This window comes from Scyliorhinus canicula, chromosome 11 (genome assembly GCF_902713615.1).
Source record: "Scyliorhinus canicula chromosome 11, sScyCan1.1, whole genome shotgun sequence".
Lineage (NCBI taxonomy): Eukaryota > Metazoa > Chordata > Chondrichthyes > Carcharhiniformes > Scyliorhinidae > Scyliorhinus > Scyliorhinus canicula.
In genome coordinates this window covers 140,584,366-140,601,561 of record NC_052156.1, presented here as the reverse complement: position 1 = coordinate 140,601,561, position 17,196 = coordinate 140,584,366, and the positions used below count along the sequence as shown (strand labels likewise).

Genomic DNA, 17,196 nt, shown 5'->3' with positions numbered 1-17,196 from the left:
AGTTCCCAACGGCTGGAAATAACATGGTATGGCCGGTCGGGACTCTCGCGTGACGGCTGTGGACTTAGCCCGCGGCTGCCCTGGTTGGGGGGGGGGGGGGGGGCGCAGACGATAGGGGTGGCTGGCCGACATTACGGATCTGCCTCTGCGGTCCGAGTCCGCCATGGTGCTAGGCGAGGCCACCGCCGTGCGCATTCGCTGACTCGTAACAGGAAGTGCGAGGGCCAGTATCCGCAGCTAAAGCTGCGTGAATTATCTCAGGTCCCTGCTAACCCCCTGAAGGTAAGTGAATCGGTCTATCTATTTTTGAAGAAACTCGGGAATGCAACGCCAGCGTGGGGACATAGCTGCATTTTGGGAGAATCCAGCCTATTGATTTTTTTAAAGTGTCACATATGGTTTTAAAGCCTGTTAACTGCATTCTGTATTGCATTGCATCTATTTGACTCATTGTAACCAGAAAATCAAAAGTATGAAAATAAATTGTGGATTCTGTGAAAATTGAAATGTTGGTTTATAAAACCATTTGCACTAACTTTTGACTGGATCTGCAGGCATAGCAGCAGTTGCATGGTAATACTGGTTTCACAAAATAACATTTAAAAATCTTTCTTACAAAGGAAATTGCGGAAAGCAGCTCATCTGGAAGTACATAGGGAAGGAGATGGCTCTAGTACCACAGATAATACTCAGGAGGTATATCACCAGTCTGGAGCAGGCACCAACTACAGTCTTGGTACAATCCTGAGAGAGATCTTACATGCGTTTTATTTTCCAGGGTGCGTAATCATTTAATTAGTCTCTCTCTACATAGATTCCTTTTGTTACACTCATCCGGGGTCCGTGTGTCCGCCATCTTAGGTCCCAGGTAATTTTCTTCAGGTCCTTGTCTCTGTCCCTTTTTCTCCTTCTTCTTCTGCCTTCTGGAATCCCGCTGTTCCATATGCCGCAGCCCGCTCCTCAGCGCCTTCGCTGCCGCTTTCCTTTGCCCAGCACCTTAAATTTTTACCCCCTCCTGGGCATCTGAAGTGGGTCCAAGCTGTCCCTCCTCAGCAACTCCAAACTTTTTTTTCCCTTTGTCCTGGAGGAAGGAAGGTCCGTGGGTCCGCCATCTTACCCTGCAGGTCAGCTTCCTCCTTGCCTCCGTCTCTCTCTCTTTCTTCCTCACCTGCTGGCCTCCCACACTTTCATTTTCTGCAGCCCGCTCTCCTCTTCTGTTCCCGGCAGCCTTTCTGCCGCCTCCGTGGTCCCGCTATCGCGGGGAAACAGCTGTTCAGTCCCGCCGGAGTGAGAGCCCACCGAATGTGCGGCTCACTCGGACATCGCCGCCACCGGAAGTCCCCCTTTTGTTACACTCATGTTCAGCTAAATGTTTGAGTGTTCTGAAACTCTGACAAAATCTTTTTCCTGTCTTAATTTCCCTTTTCTGCTCTCCTCTTCTGGCTCCAGCTTCTGGTGAGGCAGCGATTCAAAGGTGCTGGTAAACTTGCAATATCCTCCTGGTGTGAATGTAGGGCTTTAGTGATTGTAGACTTTTTGACTGTGGGCTGTGATTCTCATCTTTGCAGGGTCCATGCTGGGAGTTTCTATATTGGTCTCTGTTCATAACGGGAGTGGGAAGCTTGTTTTTTTTTTTACTCCATTCCTAGCCCAGGATGGCCAAGGCTAAATGCAGTTCTGAAATACTCCCCAGATAGTTAACCGCTGCACAGAGCAGGAATTGATTCGGTACTGTTCTGCTCTGTATAACATGTGCCTTCAGGTAGTGCACAATGCCTTGGGGAACAGCTTGATGAAATATTTCCTGAAGTTACATTGATGTAATTGTATTGCTATAATAATGCATTGTAAATATGAATCTAACAGTTGCATTTTTAAGGGAGGCGCAGTGGTTAGCACTGCTGCCTCACAACACCGAGGACCCGGTTTCGATCTCGGCCATGGGTCACTGTCCGTAAAGTACTCTAAATTTATTTTTAAAAAGTTACATTTTTTAGATTTACAGTTTATATTTACTTTACCATAATTGTTTCCATATGATGTGTTATTTTTGGCAAATAGAATGTTTGGGTAATGTGAGTACCTGAAATAAACACTCGTAATAACCAGTCAGAATTAGCGCACTCATATGAAAGTATATTCATGAAAGTCTATGAAAGTAAGGGTGGCACGGTGGCATAGTGGTTAGCATTGCTGCCTCACAGCTCCAGGGACCCGGGTTCAATTCAGGCAACGGGTGACTGTGTGGAGTTTGCGCTTTCTCCCCGAGTCTGCATGGGTTTCCTCCGGGTGTTCCGGTTTCCTCCCACGGTCCAAAGATGTCAAGGTTAGGTGGATTGGACATGCTAAATTGCCTCTTAGTGTCCAAAAAGATTAGGTGGAGTTACTGGTTTATGAGGTGGAGGCGTGGTCTTAAGTGTGCTAAACAACTGGCTTGTAATGCAGAACAACGCCAGCAGCGCGGGTTCAATTCCCGTACTGGCCTCCCGAACAGGTGCCGGAATGTGGCGACTAGGGGCGTTTCACTTCATTGAAGCCTACTTGTGACAATAAGTGATTACTATTATTACTAAACTGGGGCAGCACGGTGGCGCAGTGGTAGCACTGCAGTCTCACGGCGCCGAGGTCCCAAGTTTGATCCCGGCTCTGGGTCACTGTCCGTGTGGAGTTTGCACATTCTCCCTGTGTTTGTGTGGGTTTCGCTCCCACGACCCAAAGATGTGCAAGGGAGGTGGATTGAACACGCTAAATTGCCCATTAATTGGAAAAAATGAATTGGGTACTCTAAAATTTAAAACAAAAATAAATAAATAAATTATTACTAAACTGAACTTACGTCAACTTTTCTTCTACAAACATTTGATGTACACCCCCAAAAACTCAAGTCAGATACTTATCAGAAATTGGGAAGTTGTTTTATTTTTTTTAAATTTAGAGTACCCAATTCATTTTTCCAATTAAGGGGCAATTTAGTGTGGCCAATCCATCTACCCTGCATATCTTTTGGGTTGTGGGGGCGAAACCCACGCAAACACGGGGAGAATGTGCAAACTCCACCCGGTCAGTGACCCAGAGCTGGGATCGAACCTGGGACCTCGGCGCCGTGAGGCTGCAGGGTTAACCCACTGCGCCACCGTGCTGCCCAGAAATTAGGAAGTTAATCTCTAGGGCTGAATACTGTTTCAAATATTTGTATACAGTTCAGATTTTGCTTTCTTCCGGTAAGATTGTCTCTTCAACTCTCCTCCAGTTGTCCCTGTTGCAGACTACCAGTCCAACACAGGCGACGCTGGTGTCTTACTTTGAATCAGTACTTTCCTGGTTCTAATGTTCTTTAATTCTGGAGTTTTACATTTAGGAACTTTCTCTCTGCTCACATGGCGATTCCAGAATTTCAGCTCATTCTTTTTTTAAAGAATCCATCAAGAACTTTAAACTCTGTTGGACAGCAAAGGAATTTCAAATGAATTTCAAACTCTATCCCCAGTGCCCTGACCCTGTGCTCCATGGTTGTGCACATTGCGACCCTGGCCAAGACGAGAGCGGGCCTCCAGGACTAGCAGTGCCAGGTGATGACCGGGCCCCTGGAACTCGCTCCGGCCGTGTTCCTATCCCAAAGAGTAGCCCGGGAGCCATTGGGCACCCCGAGGGAGGAGGTGATTGGGCCCGTGCCGGTGACTCCTGCAGGGGATGTGCCTGAGCACCGCAGCACCTCTGAATCCCCCCCCCCCCCCCACCTGTCCCTTGTGCATCCAATGGGCAGCGTGCAGGACAGTTTGGCACCACGTCACATGTGATACCCGGAAGACTGCTGGGTCCAACCGGGCTCGATCATTCCAGGGGACAGCTGTCAAAAGGACTTGGGGCGAGTTGTGCAGCAGGCCACCTCCACTTCAGATATACTGAACGGCCCACTAGAATGAATGTTAGGGCACATAATGTTGTATGGTTAGACACCATTTAAGTTGGCACGATTAAAGCACATAGGTTAGCGATAGGGGCTAGGCCATAATACTTGCATATGTCACAATAAACACCTGGTCACCGACGTCCCAAACTGCCTCGGACCTCAGACTGAAGGGTGTGAGGGATGGGCTGGGCTGGGAACAGAGGGTGTGCTGCGTGCCCTCCGCATCATATACGTTGCCCTGTCGGTGCCTAGCACCAGAGGGCCTCTAATCCTGTCGGCGGGGGTATGGTAGCTGGTGCTATTCATGCCAGTGGTACGCTTTGCGGCCCATGTCCTGTGGGGGGATCCTCCTTGGGTGGGCCATGAGATACCCCACCAGTGGGGTGGTGCCAGGTTGTGTGGGGGGGGGGGGGGGGGGAGGGAGAGCAGTGAGCCACCGACTGGAGCCATGCGTAGTGCCATGATTGTGGACAAGGTCCATGGATGGGGCTTAGCCAGGGATGTGTGCTTCCGTTGGGATCGTAGCTGGGGTGTGCTGTGGGTCCTTTGTGTGGCGCACCGGTTGTGCCTGTTTGTCTGGGGGCAGGATACATGGGAGCAGCGGCGCAGTGGGAGGGCAGCGCTTGGTGACAGCCAGTGGTCATGCGGGGTGGGCTAGCTGGTGGGATGTCCGACCTGCGAGGGGCAGTGTGCCAGGCTGGGTGCTGATGGGCAGTGATGGACCAGTACTCGATGGTGCCTTGCTGAAGACTCCCGGGGGAGGCCGTTCAATGCTGGTAGCCCGGTAGACCCTGGGTGAGTGGGTTTAAAACAGACTTTGGTGCGTGAGGCTTTGTCATGCCCATTGTGGGTGAAATCCGAATTGCGATGCTTTGCGAGATCTGAATAGATCTCGTGAGGTGTACTGGCTGCCGGGAAGGCCGCAAAGGCACAACTGGTTAACTCTTATTACTTTATCTACAAGGTCAAAGAAAACCAAACTATCCATAGACAAATCAACGGAGACAGATAATGGCTATGTTTCTCTGGATGGAAGAGTGAGTAACAAAAACCATGAAGATGGAAAGCTATTTCATACTTCCCACTGTGAAGTAGTGGGGCCTGAAGAGTACAATTTGACTAGAGGAACAGAAAGAAATACACATAGTCCTGTAAACCATAAAGTAAGTGCACTAGAATTAAAAAATTTTGGCTTGCTGTTGCTAAGTCTGTGCATGGCACAATGCTGCCACGCTTGGACTACTGTGAATTAAACCTCAATGATGTGAAATGTTTGCTAAGTGCTTGAATCAAAGGATGAAAGCTTAAACTTGGAGCAGAAAGACTAACTTTTCCAGGAAGACAGGTGGAAGCATTTAAGGAAGAAATTGATATTCAGGGAAGTTGTGTGGTTTTGAGACCTGTTAGGTGGGCACTGCAGTCTGCACCAGACTTGTATTTATCTATACTATCTAACTAAAATCTCCTTAATTAAAAGCAAGTTTAATTCCATGGGTCACACTTTTAACTTGAAACACAGAATCATCCTCGGTATTTTGATTTTTCCTCATAAAAGCAATATTCATCTAGGACAACAAAAGCTATATTCCAAACATTTAGAGTGAAGAAATCAGACTTCTCAATTAAGGTGAGGATTAGGGGTTAGCCTTCGAGGCAAGTAATATTTTGGTGGTAAAAGCAAGCATTCAGATGGATTGAATGTGGAGGAAGAAATAACTCTCATGGTTTTACTCTTTAGCAATTATCCCATACTTTTGAATGATATAGTGGAGCAGCAATATTTCAATGACTAAGATAATACAGAACCCTGGGGTATATAAGAGGTAACTGTATGGACTTGGAAGGAGAGACCTTTGGAGGCAATGGTCTATCAGTCAATAATGCAAGTGGCAGGAGTGCACCATGAGGGAGCCATGCCATGTTCGGAGTTATTTGAGTGTGATGGTGTGGTCAAATGTATTGAAGATAGAGGTCGAAGAGGAACAATGATGGAAGTTGCAATCACATAGGATGTTTTTTGTAACTGACCAATGCAGCTTTCAATACTATGGGTAGGATTGAATCTGATTTGAGAGTTTTGACCAGGGACAGGTGGTAGTTTATTTGAAAAGGAATGATATGACCAAGGACATGCAAAGGGAAGATTGCAAAGAAGGGGACAGTTAGATAGAATTGGAAGCTTTTGATTTGTGTGGTGGGCAGGGAACCGTATGGTGCTTTTTGAAGCTGAGGATCATTCTTGTGGATGTCTAGATTGATGAGGTTGGCCATGGGGCCAGATAGAGTAAGGTGGGTTGTTGGGAGTGATGAGCAGATGTTAGGCTTTAAAAATTAGACGTTGAAGGTGTGGAAGGAGGGTAGAGCTCTGTTGAACAGGAAACGATGAAGGGTTGGGAATTGGGAGTGGGAAGATGTGTTCGACAACAACAAATAGCCACCATTTTACACAAAACAGTCTGTCAACTCCTATATGGGAAGCAGACCAAACATTGGTGTTAAGGTCTGACAGGATGGAGCTTCTGCCTATCCCTCTATATCCACTGAACCCTAGCCCGTTTTCCAGGGTCACGATTCATTATGTAGGCATGGTGGTCTTCCAGTGAGATACTTATCGCAAAGGGCCATGGAAATGTGTTACTGCAGGGGGGTACATCTGCAGCACCAGAAAAACTGGTGAAGGTTTTTTAAATTACTCCTAAAAAAGCAACTTGAAGATTGGAAAAAAGGCTTTCCACTGAGAACCTCTGCTGATACTGAGGCCTTCAGAAAATATATCTTTGGAACTAACTTGAGGCCTCTCTTGGAAATTCTGGGCCTTCACAAATGCCTTCAGGGGCCTATTGCCACCTTCCACATGATTATGGGCTGAGAAGGTGGTGGTAACTAGAAAGGAAAGAAGGAACGTCTTCCAAGGAACCAGTGTACAAGGCAGGGAAACATCAGCCAGTGGTGATTGGGGAGGTGGTGGCAGAATCCCAAGGGCAGTGCGATGCTGCTAGGCTCTATCACAATTAGCTGAGGCTAAATGTAGACTAGTATAAAAATGGGCTGTGGATTTGGAGCAGAATGGATTAAGGTTACGTTCTAATAGCGTACAGTCAGATCAGCCATTCGTTTGTAAGCTCTATAGATTTCATCAACTGTGATTTAATGGGCTAGAACAGTGGTTCCCAACCTTTTCAGTGACACAGCACACTTAATGAGGTGAGCAATTCCACAACACATGGCCATTATACAAATTGCCCCATAATGTCCAGGGACGGGGCATAAGGTGAGCGGTCATACATGCTGTGTGCTCTATTTAAATCAGCATTCGGACCGAAATTCAGTTTAATTCAAACCCGTTATGTTCAGTGCAACAATGATTCCAGTTAAAATGCTAATAGGTATTAGACAATCAATGTCAACCAGAAAGCAAGAAAAAAACATATGCAGGATGAAAAATTTTGATAGCAGTTCTCAAGTTCTGTACTACTAAACAATTATTAATATTCATATTTAACTAATCTGGTTGATCCACTTAAGCCAGAAGAAGGAGAAGGAATGCTCACCCATGACCCTTTTGGAAACTAGGGATCTCTCACTTTCAGCATCAGCATTTCCCTTCAATACCAGCCACCCACACCCAACACTAACTTCTATTCAAGAGACTGTTCACATGGGAGCCTGGCAACCTCGCTCCTGCCCAAGATCTTGTTCCCGCCAAACAATTTTGAGCAAGAGATGGCCCTGACGAATGCTAATGAGACCTGGGAGTTAAAATGGAGCACAGTGGAGAAATGGGGAAATGTTGGATAATTCTTGTTATATTGGAATATATTTGTGGAGCCAGCAATTGCTGATTTTCAATCATTGTTTGTATTGTTGTTTTATTTTTGAATATCACTACTTGTCTCTTCCTGTATTGCGTGATACGTTCGCTATTTGATTTCTTTATTTAAAAGACACCTTCAATCTCAAAATCAATGGAAACGCTTTCTTTGTGCAATAAAATGATTGATTTCTCCACGTGAGCTATACTAGATATAAATCAGAATTTATCTATATGTGCATTGCACTGTACAGTTTAGCCCTCCCTCAACATCACACACATACATACCCCTGCACCTGGAACTGCCATTGTTCATATTGCATCTGATTATTTGCTGACGGTTACAATGATCTACGATTTACAATTACCCATGGAAATGTACCAATCCTAACACACATATAGTAGGTAAAATTAACAGAGGTTGTGACCAGAAATCAATACAACACTAAAACTGATACAGGCTCTAACGGAGCTCTAACTCCTTTTAAGTTAAAAGATCTGGAGGATTTGTTGCTTTGCTAGCTGAGGGGGCACCTGTGCCTGGCAGCTGGGGGGAGGAAAACAGATTTTAAACACAGCATTTGAGCAGCAGCTACAGTGGGAGCCGGGCAATCGCAGAGACAAACGGTTGGGCTTTGTCGGGTGGCTTGATGCAAGGGCGTGTGCACGGGAGTGCCATCTGCTGTGGCACTTTTTCTCACACCACACTAGTCTGCTGTAGCACAACGGTTGGGAACCACTGGACTATACGATGACAGAGGAGGTGGTCACAGGAAGGTTGACAGAAGCAGCGCAGGTTGTAGGCCAGACATGGAAGGTTGAATGATGGTGCAAGGTGGTGTTGGCGCTGCTTGGGATAAGCAGGAAGGTAGATAAAAGAAAGGAGATATGGAGGTGATCGAAGACAGCCTTGTCAGAGATCTGAAGTCCATTTGTAATTTATAATACAACAGGTGCTGTTAATTTTCATCCTGTGATAGGTGACTCAGTTATGCTTAAACGTTTTCAGCACCAACCTTTTTTTGTCATAAATCTTTCATTTGAAAGATGAACCTTTGCACTCCAGCGTTCAACAATTGCTTCCCTGCAAATGAGAGAATATTCAAATTTCAGATAAATTCAATGCACAAATGCATTTTGTGATGCCTTTTATGAAGGAAGTTGAATCCAGGTAAAATATTGTACTTTTATTATTTAGCTTTGCTCATGTTTACATTTTTAAACAGGAACGACCTAGACCTGTCATAAATGTATCAGATGATGTTTCAAGTGATGAAGATGGCGAGGCTGGATCACAAGCATTCACGCAACGACGCACTGGGGACCGAACGTCAAGTGACAGTGTGTTACGGAATAGAAAATCTCACCAGTATAAAAGACACTACACTCCTGAGGTTATAGACTAGTTTCTTCTTTAGCACCATAATCAACAATGTGTTCCATGCTACATTATATAGAGTAGAATGGACAACAACATTACCAGACTTAGTTAAATTTGGATTATTAGAATTACTTTTGCAAGTAATTTCACAATGAAAAGACTAATAAAATGGAGGTCAAAATGAATATGAGGCAGGAGATCATTAAATAATTTTAAACTGTGTTTCAATTGTAGATTATACCTACTTAAATAGGGATGGTGCACATTTTTGGTTCCAACTAATAAGTGGAGTTGTACATTTGAAATATCCTTTCATGTCAAAATTATTTTGCAGGAGACTGCTAAATCTGCTACAAGTTGTAGTTCTCGCAGCTCTAGACAAGATTCTGAAAGCACACGCCACGAATCAGAAACTGAAGATGTATTATGGGAGGACCTTTTGCACTGCGCTGAATGCCGTACTTCCTGCACTAGTGAGACTGAGGGAGAAAATTCCCACTTGAATTCCTCGGGAAAGAAAGAATACAGAGATGATCCATTTCACCCGGTTTGTTTGAAAATTTATTTCATATAATGTGCCATTGTTAAATATTCCTTTAATAATATTCAGCACATTTTTGAATGAATCCTTTTGGTTGAGTAAAGGCAATATTTCAGTTATACAATTAATGTTTTGTCAATAGTTTCAGACTGGTGACATCTGTCATGATGCAGTTTCTCATGCTCAGGAAAAGAAAAGGCTACTTTGCACTTATATATTTATATTGAAACCAAAACCTAATAATTTGGGAAGTCTTGTAGCATTCCCACCTCTGAGCCAGAAGGTTAGAACATAGAACATAGAACAGTACAGCACAGAACAGGCCCTTCGGCCCTCAATGTTGTGCCGAGCCATGATCACCTTACTCAAACCCATGAATCCACCCTATACCCGTAACCCAACAACCCCCCCCTTAACCTTACTTTTATTAGGACACTACGGGCAATTTAGCATGGCCAATCCACCTAACCCGCACATCTTTGGACTGTGGGAGGAAACCGGAGCACCCGGAGGAAACCCACGCACACAGGGGGAGGACGTGCAGACTCCACACAGACAGTGACCCAGCCGGGAATCGAACCTGGGACCCTGGAGCTGTGAAGCATTTATGCTAACCACCATGCTACCCTGCTGCCCCAACTACCCTGTGTTGGTAATGTTGAATATCACCTGCAAATCCTTCTAACACATCTATGGCAGACGGTAAGAGCAGGAGGCTATCCTGGTCAGTCAGAACCTGCAGACGGTAATGGTAAACCACTGCTGTGCCTTGCCAAGCACAACCAATACATTGAAGTCCATGGTCACCAAAGCCCTCTTAGGGCTTGGTACCTGGAAAGAGAGAGAGAATACCAATCAGAAAATAGCATTTATGATAACTTTAAAAAATAAATTTAGAGTACCCAATTCTTTTTTTCCAATTAAGGGGCAATTTAGTGTGGTCAATTCCTACCCTGCAAATCGTTTTGGGCTGTGGGAGTGAGACCCATGCAGACATGAAGAGAATGTGCAAACTCCACACGGACAGTGACCCGGGTTCGAACCCTAGTCCTCGACATCGTAAGGCAGCAGTGCTAACCACCATTTATGATAACTTTGGTCAATACAGTGTTTATAATATTTAAAAAAATATTTGTAAGTCAACATTAAGCATGAGTTTTGAATTCACACGTTATGTATTTACTCCGTTATTAAATTCTGCCATTGCTTTGGTTGCGACCATACTGACTCCGATTCTTAACTTCTGCTATACCTTTCCTAATCTCATGATCATTGGATGCAAATCTGGAACTAATTTTCTTTAATTACATGATACTGAGGAAAGTTATGTATACGTACTGCTGCGCTGGCTTATTTCAGCTAACTCGGCACATATCAAGGATACAAACTGTGACCTGTATGTTGTCAGAAATTTAAATTAATTTTGCACTTTGCAGAGAGTCGTCCTACTATTTGGAGTAATGTGTAGGTGCGTTCAACGATTTTCATTGAATCTGTTGAACTAAGTTAAATGTGCAAGATGCAAGTAAACACAATTTGAATGTTTTTAGAACTTGAAGATGATTGAAGACATTGTCTTTGGCCCTCACATCAATTCTGTATTCCAGCCCCCTCCTACTCACCGTCTCGGGAAGAACCAGGTTGTTCAGTTGTTCACAACCTAGGTGTTTCCTTTCAGCCTGAGCAAAGTACATGCCTTCTCCTTCACAAAGACCATCTACTTCCACCTCCACCTTCCTCTGTCTCAGCCTGTCTGCTGCTGAAACTCTCACACAAGACTTCAGTCATCTTGGCACTATGCTCTGGAATTTCCTCCCTAAACCTCTTTGTCTCTTAACCTTTTTACATGCCTTTCCTCCTTTAAGACCCATTTTTAAAGTCTGATGTTATGATCAAACATTTGGATCACTATTCACATATCCAACTCTAGCTCATTATCCATTCTTGTTTGATTAGGAAGCCATGAGATTTTTATTTGCCTTAAGGATGCTATATTCATGCTAGTTGTCGTTATAAAACTTTGTTCATTTTTGCGGGAACACTGTCATGGTTGCAATTATTGCCTGTTAATTGCCCTGAGTTGGAGCTGGTGGGCCTTATGGTTCAACTGTTGTAACCTTATAGTGAGAACAGCACTAGCAGCAGTAGCAATACATTTCTAAAGTAAACTTGGATTGAAACTTTACAAATACAACAAGAGGATTTAGGTAGTTACAGTAATATCATCATGTGCTTTTCTAAGGGACAGTTTTGTAATTTATTAATTGAGAAAGGAAAAAAGGCTAAGAATCTATACCAACAGTAAAGGAAGAAATGAGATGGTGTTTGCCAGATAATTGGAAGGAATGCATAATGAGGATCCTTCAACTGCAAGTTAAAACTTAAAAAAATCTGATGTGTGTTGTTTTACTAACATCTGTTCTTTTTTCAGAGTCATTTACCATGGATTCACAGTTCCAGTATAAGCTTGGAAAGAGTAAGTGCAATCGTCTGGGAATGCAACGAGTGCAAGAAAGCTGATATGTCTGTGATGGAAATCAGTGGAATGATTATGAAAAGAGTGAGTATAGCACTATAAACTGGGGGGGGGGGGGGGGGGAATTGTTTAACTTAATACTGTAATTAGATGGCCGCTGACGGTGTTCCTGTGCATGCGTACTGCTCCATGCAAAAATGACAATCAAATGTTGTCACTGCTGCACCCATCCTGCTTGGACCACTTTGCCCATGCACCAGTGACATCACTACACACGGGCATACTGATGTCTGAGGATTGTGCATGCGCGAATTTCAAAATTTGGTGTTTTTTGTTTTAGCTGCTGAGAGGCCTGCTCTTTCTCTCCCTTTGTTTTGCCATTGGTAGGCTCTTTGCAAGTATATGACGGAGGAGGCCACCGAATGGTGCCACTAAATGGAGACCATGTACAACCACCATGAAATCTGGCACACTCCGTGGGGTGCCCTCCTCTATCTCCCTATCTATTATAATTTATCCAGTCCCTACAAGTCTCACTAGCCATTTTTAAACCTTGCCTTATATTTATGACCTCCTCCAACCTGTGCAATCCTCTGTGTTTTGCATCTTACTACAATTCTGGCCTCCTTAACATTCTTTGTTGCTCCTAAATTGGCACTGTGCTTTCTGCCAATCACATATGCCTAGAATTAACCTCCTTAACTTCCACTTCCAAGATTCACTTTATCAAGAAGAATGAGGATTTATTGTAAAACAAAATTTGTTTTCGATAATTACAAATTCATATGTTTCACAATTCTGCTCCGAGTGCACGTTAAAAGGACCCTGTCAGCCAACTGTGATGATTTGAGCAGCACCATCAAACACTTCTTCCACCACTTGCTTTCCCATGCAAAATGCACACCTGTACTTTTACCTCATTCTCCCATTTGTTTAGGGCCCTAACCACTCCTTCCAGGTGAAACAGTGATTAACTTGAACTCTTTCAATTAGGTATACTGTATTTGTTTCTCGTGATGTAGACTCCTTGACACTGGGGAGACCAAACACAGATTTGGGGATCACTTTGTACAACACGTCCATTCAGTCTGCAAGCGTGCTCCCAAGGCTACGGTTGCTTGTCATTTGAATTCTTCGCCACACTCCTACTCTGACCTCTCTTGTACTTGGCTCCTTACATTGTTCTAATGAAGATCAAAGAACAGCACCTGATCTTTCAATTAGGCACTTTAGAACCTTTAACTCAGCATTGAGTTAACAATTTCAGATCATTGTTCCTATTTTTTTCAGACAGCTGTTGGCAACAATTCTGCTGTAGTCATTTAGGGTTCCCTTAGACACATAATTTTTTCTTTTCTTGTCCTACTTGCATCATCCCTTTTGTTATTGTCTTCCACCATAACAAAGGCCTTAGCTTTTGTTGCCCCCCCCCCCCCCCCACCCCTTTCTCTGCCTCCCTGATGGAATGTGGGGACAAGGTTGAGTTTAGAAGGTTACAAAGATGTATCTTTTCATATTGGGAAAAAATTTAGAACTGTTATTTGAAAACCTGATATTGATTAATACAAACCAGGAACAAGAGTAAGCCATTCAGCCCCTCAGGTTTGCTCTGCCATTTAATAAGATCTAATGGTAACCTCAAATCTGCATCCCACCTGCCAAAGATAACCTAACACCTCCTTGCTTATCAAAAATTGAACAACGTCTGTCTTAAAAATACTCAAAGTCTCTGCTTCCATCACCTTTACAGGAAGAGTTCCAAAGGCCCATGACCCTCTGAGCATAAATTTTGCCTCAGCTCCATTTTAAATGAGCGACCCCTTATTTTTAGAAAGTGACGACTAGTTCTAGATTCTCCTACAAGAGGAAACATCCTCCCACATCCACCCTGTCAATATCTCGCAGGACCTTGTATGGTTCAATCAAGTCACGTCTTACTCTTCTAACCTCCAGCGGATACAAGCCCAGCCTGTCCAACCTCTCCTCCTACAATAACCCAACCATTCCAGGTATTAATCTGAAAACCTTGTCTGCATTTACATTCTTTCCTTAAATTAAGTGTCCAATACTGTACACAGTACTTCACATGTGGTCTCAATCCATGCCAATATGTTACTCCCCATAACATGTAACTCTTATTTTCTGCAATAACCTTTGATGTGGCACTTTGTCAAATGTCTTCTCAAAATCTGCGCTTAGTACATCCACTGATTCCCCTTTATCCACAGCACATGTTACGTCAAATTAATTCATTCCTTTCATGAAAGCATATAGACTCTGCCTGATTATCTTACATTTGCCCTGCGATATCTTCTTTAATAATGGCGTTGAACATTTTCCCTATGACAGCTGTTAAGCTAACTGGCCTGTAGCTTCCTGCTTTCGGTCTCCCTTTTTGAACAATTGAGTTACATTTGCTATGTTCCAATCCAATGGAACCGTCCCCGAATCTAGAAAGTTTTGGGAAATGAAAACCAATGCATCAACTGTCTCACTAGCCACTTACTTTGAGACCCGAGGAGGAAGTCCACCAGGACCCGGGCTCTTGTCAGTCTGCAGCTCCAATGATTTCCTCAGTATCACTTCTCTGGTGATTTAACTTTCCTGAGTTCCTCCCTCCCTTTCGTTTCCGGTTTATAGCTGCTGGGAGTTTACTTGTATCCCCTGTGGTAGACATTGTCAAACTTGGGGGCGCGACCCGCGGGTGAGTCGCGGGCGGTTGCCAGGAGGGTCGTGGATCCATCCGTCGCGACACACCCAATCGCGCAAATCCACAGCGCAACAGCTGCAGCAGCCGACTTTTAACTATGCCGGCTGCAAGCGGCCTTCAAAATTGCCACGGAAGGGGCACTGCACCAAATTGGATTCAAACTAATAATATAATAATAATCATTATTGTCACATTAACACTGCAATGAAGTTACTGTGAAAAGCCCCTAGTCACCACATTCTGCCGCCTGTTCGGGTACACGGAGGGAGAATTCAGAATGTCCAAATTACCTAACAGCAGGTCTTTCGGGACATGTGAGAGGAAACAGGAGCACCTGGAGGAAACCCACGTAGACACAGGGAGAACGTGCAGACTCCACACACACAGTGACCCAAGCCGGAAATCGAACCTGGGACCCTGGCGCTGTGAAGCAACAGTATTAACCACTGTGCTACTGTGCCAACCTCTATCTAGCTCCTCTGTATTGTCCTGTACTTAAATGATTTCCAGCTAATTACTGCAGCATTCAGAATGTCTCTTTGTGCATTTAAAGATTTGTTTGGCAATTTTGTGACTTCAGTTTTTTGAAAACCTGCAGGTTAACAGCTACAAGCAAGGTATTGGTTACCAGCTGTTTGGGAACTTGGTTTCTGTGATTCTTGGCATCACTCCTGTTTTGTTCCGACTCTTTCAGCAAAAGGATGTGGAGCAGCTAGTGTCACTGTCAGCTACAGAACTCTTTATCATTGCATTTGGTTCAAATGTAAATCAAACAGTTATTATGGTCCTATTAAGCTTTGTGGTGCGTGTGTGCCTCATGTGGATTTTTTTCTTTATGCTGTGTGTAGCCGAGCGAACATATAAACAGGTAAGCAGAGATATTTCATGTTCACATATTATCTCAACTCCTATTACTTGCTTGAACCATCCATGTTTCTTATTTAACCACATTTACTTCAGGGTCAATTTTGAGGAAATTAATTTGATCAGATTTTACTGGGGCAAAGGAGAAACTGAATTGGATACAAAAACCTGATTAAGAATATGAAGAATTACAATCCTTTATAAAAGGGAAAGAAGGGAATTTATAGTACATAAAGAGGTCATTTGGCTATTCATACCTGCATGGGTTTTCTGAAGAAACTGACCAGTCTGCCCCATTTGCCATGCCATTTAAAATGTTCTTTCTCAGATATTTATTCACTTGACATGTAAGACCGTTTATAGATTTTGTTTGTGCCCATGTTTCTACTAGGTGTAACATAGCAGGCTGATCTGGGGTAGAAAATTCCAGGCCTGGAGTCCTGCCTCACGAGCCAATTTAAAAATTCAATCCCATAACTTCTTATTGGCCAATGGAATTAGTTTTTTAAAGCATTTATGAAAGCCCATAAAGCATCTCAATCGGATTTTCTCTTAATTTTATCTGCTCTAATAAAGAGATCTAGTTTATTTAGTGTGTCCTCATAATTTCAGCCTCATCCTGTGTGAATATAGTCATTCACTTCTGTGCTCTTTCCATGGCCTTTAATTCCCCCCTCAAGTTGAATACTCAGAATTGAATACATTTTTCAAACCAATGATTAGCCTTGCCTCCTTGACCCTATTTATGAAAACTAAGATGCCATTTGCTTTTTAATGTAAGCTAATTTTCACTTGCTACATGCTAGTTTACATGTTTCAGCATATGCTGAGAAGATTCTCGGGAAATTTTGGTGTAATCTGCCTGTTACACTGGGTGGAATTCTCCGCTTCAGCGCGGCATCGGGAAGGCCGTCGTGAACTCAGCCGAGTTTCACGACGGCCTCGGAGCCCGCTCCTTGCACCCTATTCACCCCCCCCCCCCAGGGGGCTAGGAGCAGCGCTCCGTAAATCTCAGCTGCCGGGCCTTGACCCTCCCGAGCACGGCCGTGGTGCTCACTCCCCTCTCCGCCCCCCACAAGCCACAAACAAAACTTTGGCGCCATGCTCACGACGGCAGCGACCAGGTGTGGTTGCCGCCGGCGTGAGCAGGTCGGGAACGTCAGGCCGCTCGGCCCATCCGGGCCGGAGAATCGGCGGACGCCGGGAAAATCGGCGAGTGGCGATTCCTCAAGCAGGGGGTGGGAGAATCGCAGGGGGTGCCAGGGTGGCGTGTTGTGAGTCGCCCAGCCCTCCTGCGATTCTCCCACCCGGAGTGGGGAGCGGAGAATTCCGGCCACTGTTTCAGAAAATTCCAGGCAATTCTGTTTTACTCTTAAGAGTGCGTCAATTTCTGTTAGGTACATTGGGCGGAATTCTCCGCTCCCGCGCGGCATCGTGAAGGCCGTTGTGAACTCGGCCGAGTTTCACGATGGCCTCGCAGGCCGCTCCAAGCACCCTATTCAA

General features: G+C 44.4%; 1 protein-coding gene across 4 annotated transcripts in view; it reads left to right on the top strand.

Moving 5' to 3' along the window:
• Positions 1-17,196, top strand: part of LOC119973425 (protein PHTF2-like) — a 181,368-nt gene that overhangs the window by 146,807 nt on the left and 17,365 nt on the right. For all 4 annotated transcript variants that reach the window (XM_038811528.1, XM_038811526.1, XM_038811525.1 and 1 more), the window contains 6 exons: positions 621-779; positions 4,875-5,073; positions 8,948-9,115; positions 9,437-9,649; positions 12,075-12,203; positions 15,428-15,697. In XM_038811528.1, the coding sequence (XP_038667456.1) occupies positions 621-779; positions 4,875-5,073; positions 8,948-9,115; positions 9,437-9,649; positions 12,075-12,203; positions 15,428-15,697 (1,138 nt within the window). The remainder of the gene's footprint in view (positions 1-620; positions 780-4,874; positions 5,074-8,947; positions 9,116-9,436; positions 9,650-12,074; positions 12,204-15,427; positions 15,698-17,196) is intronic.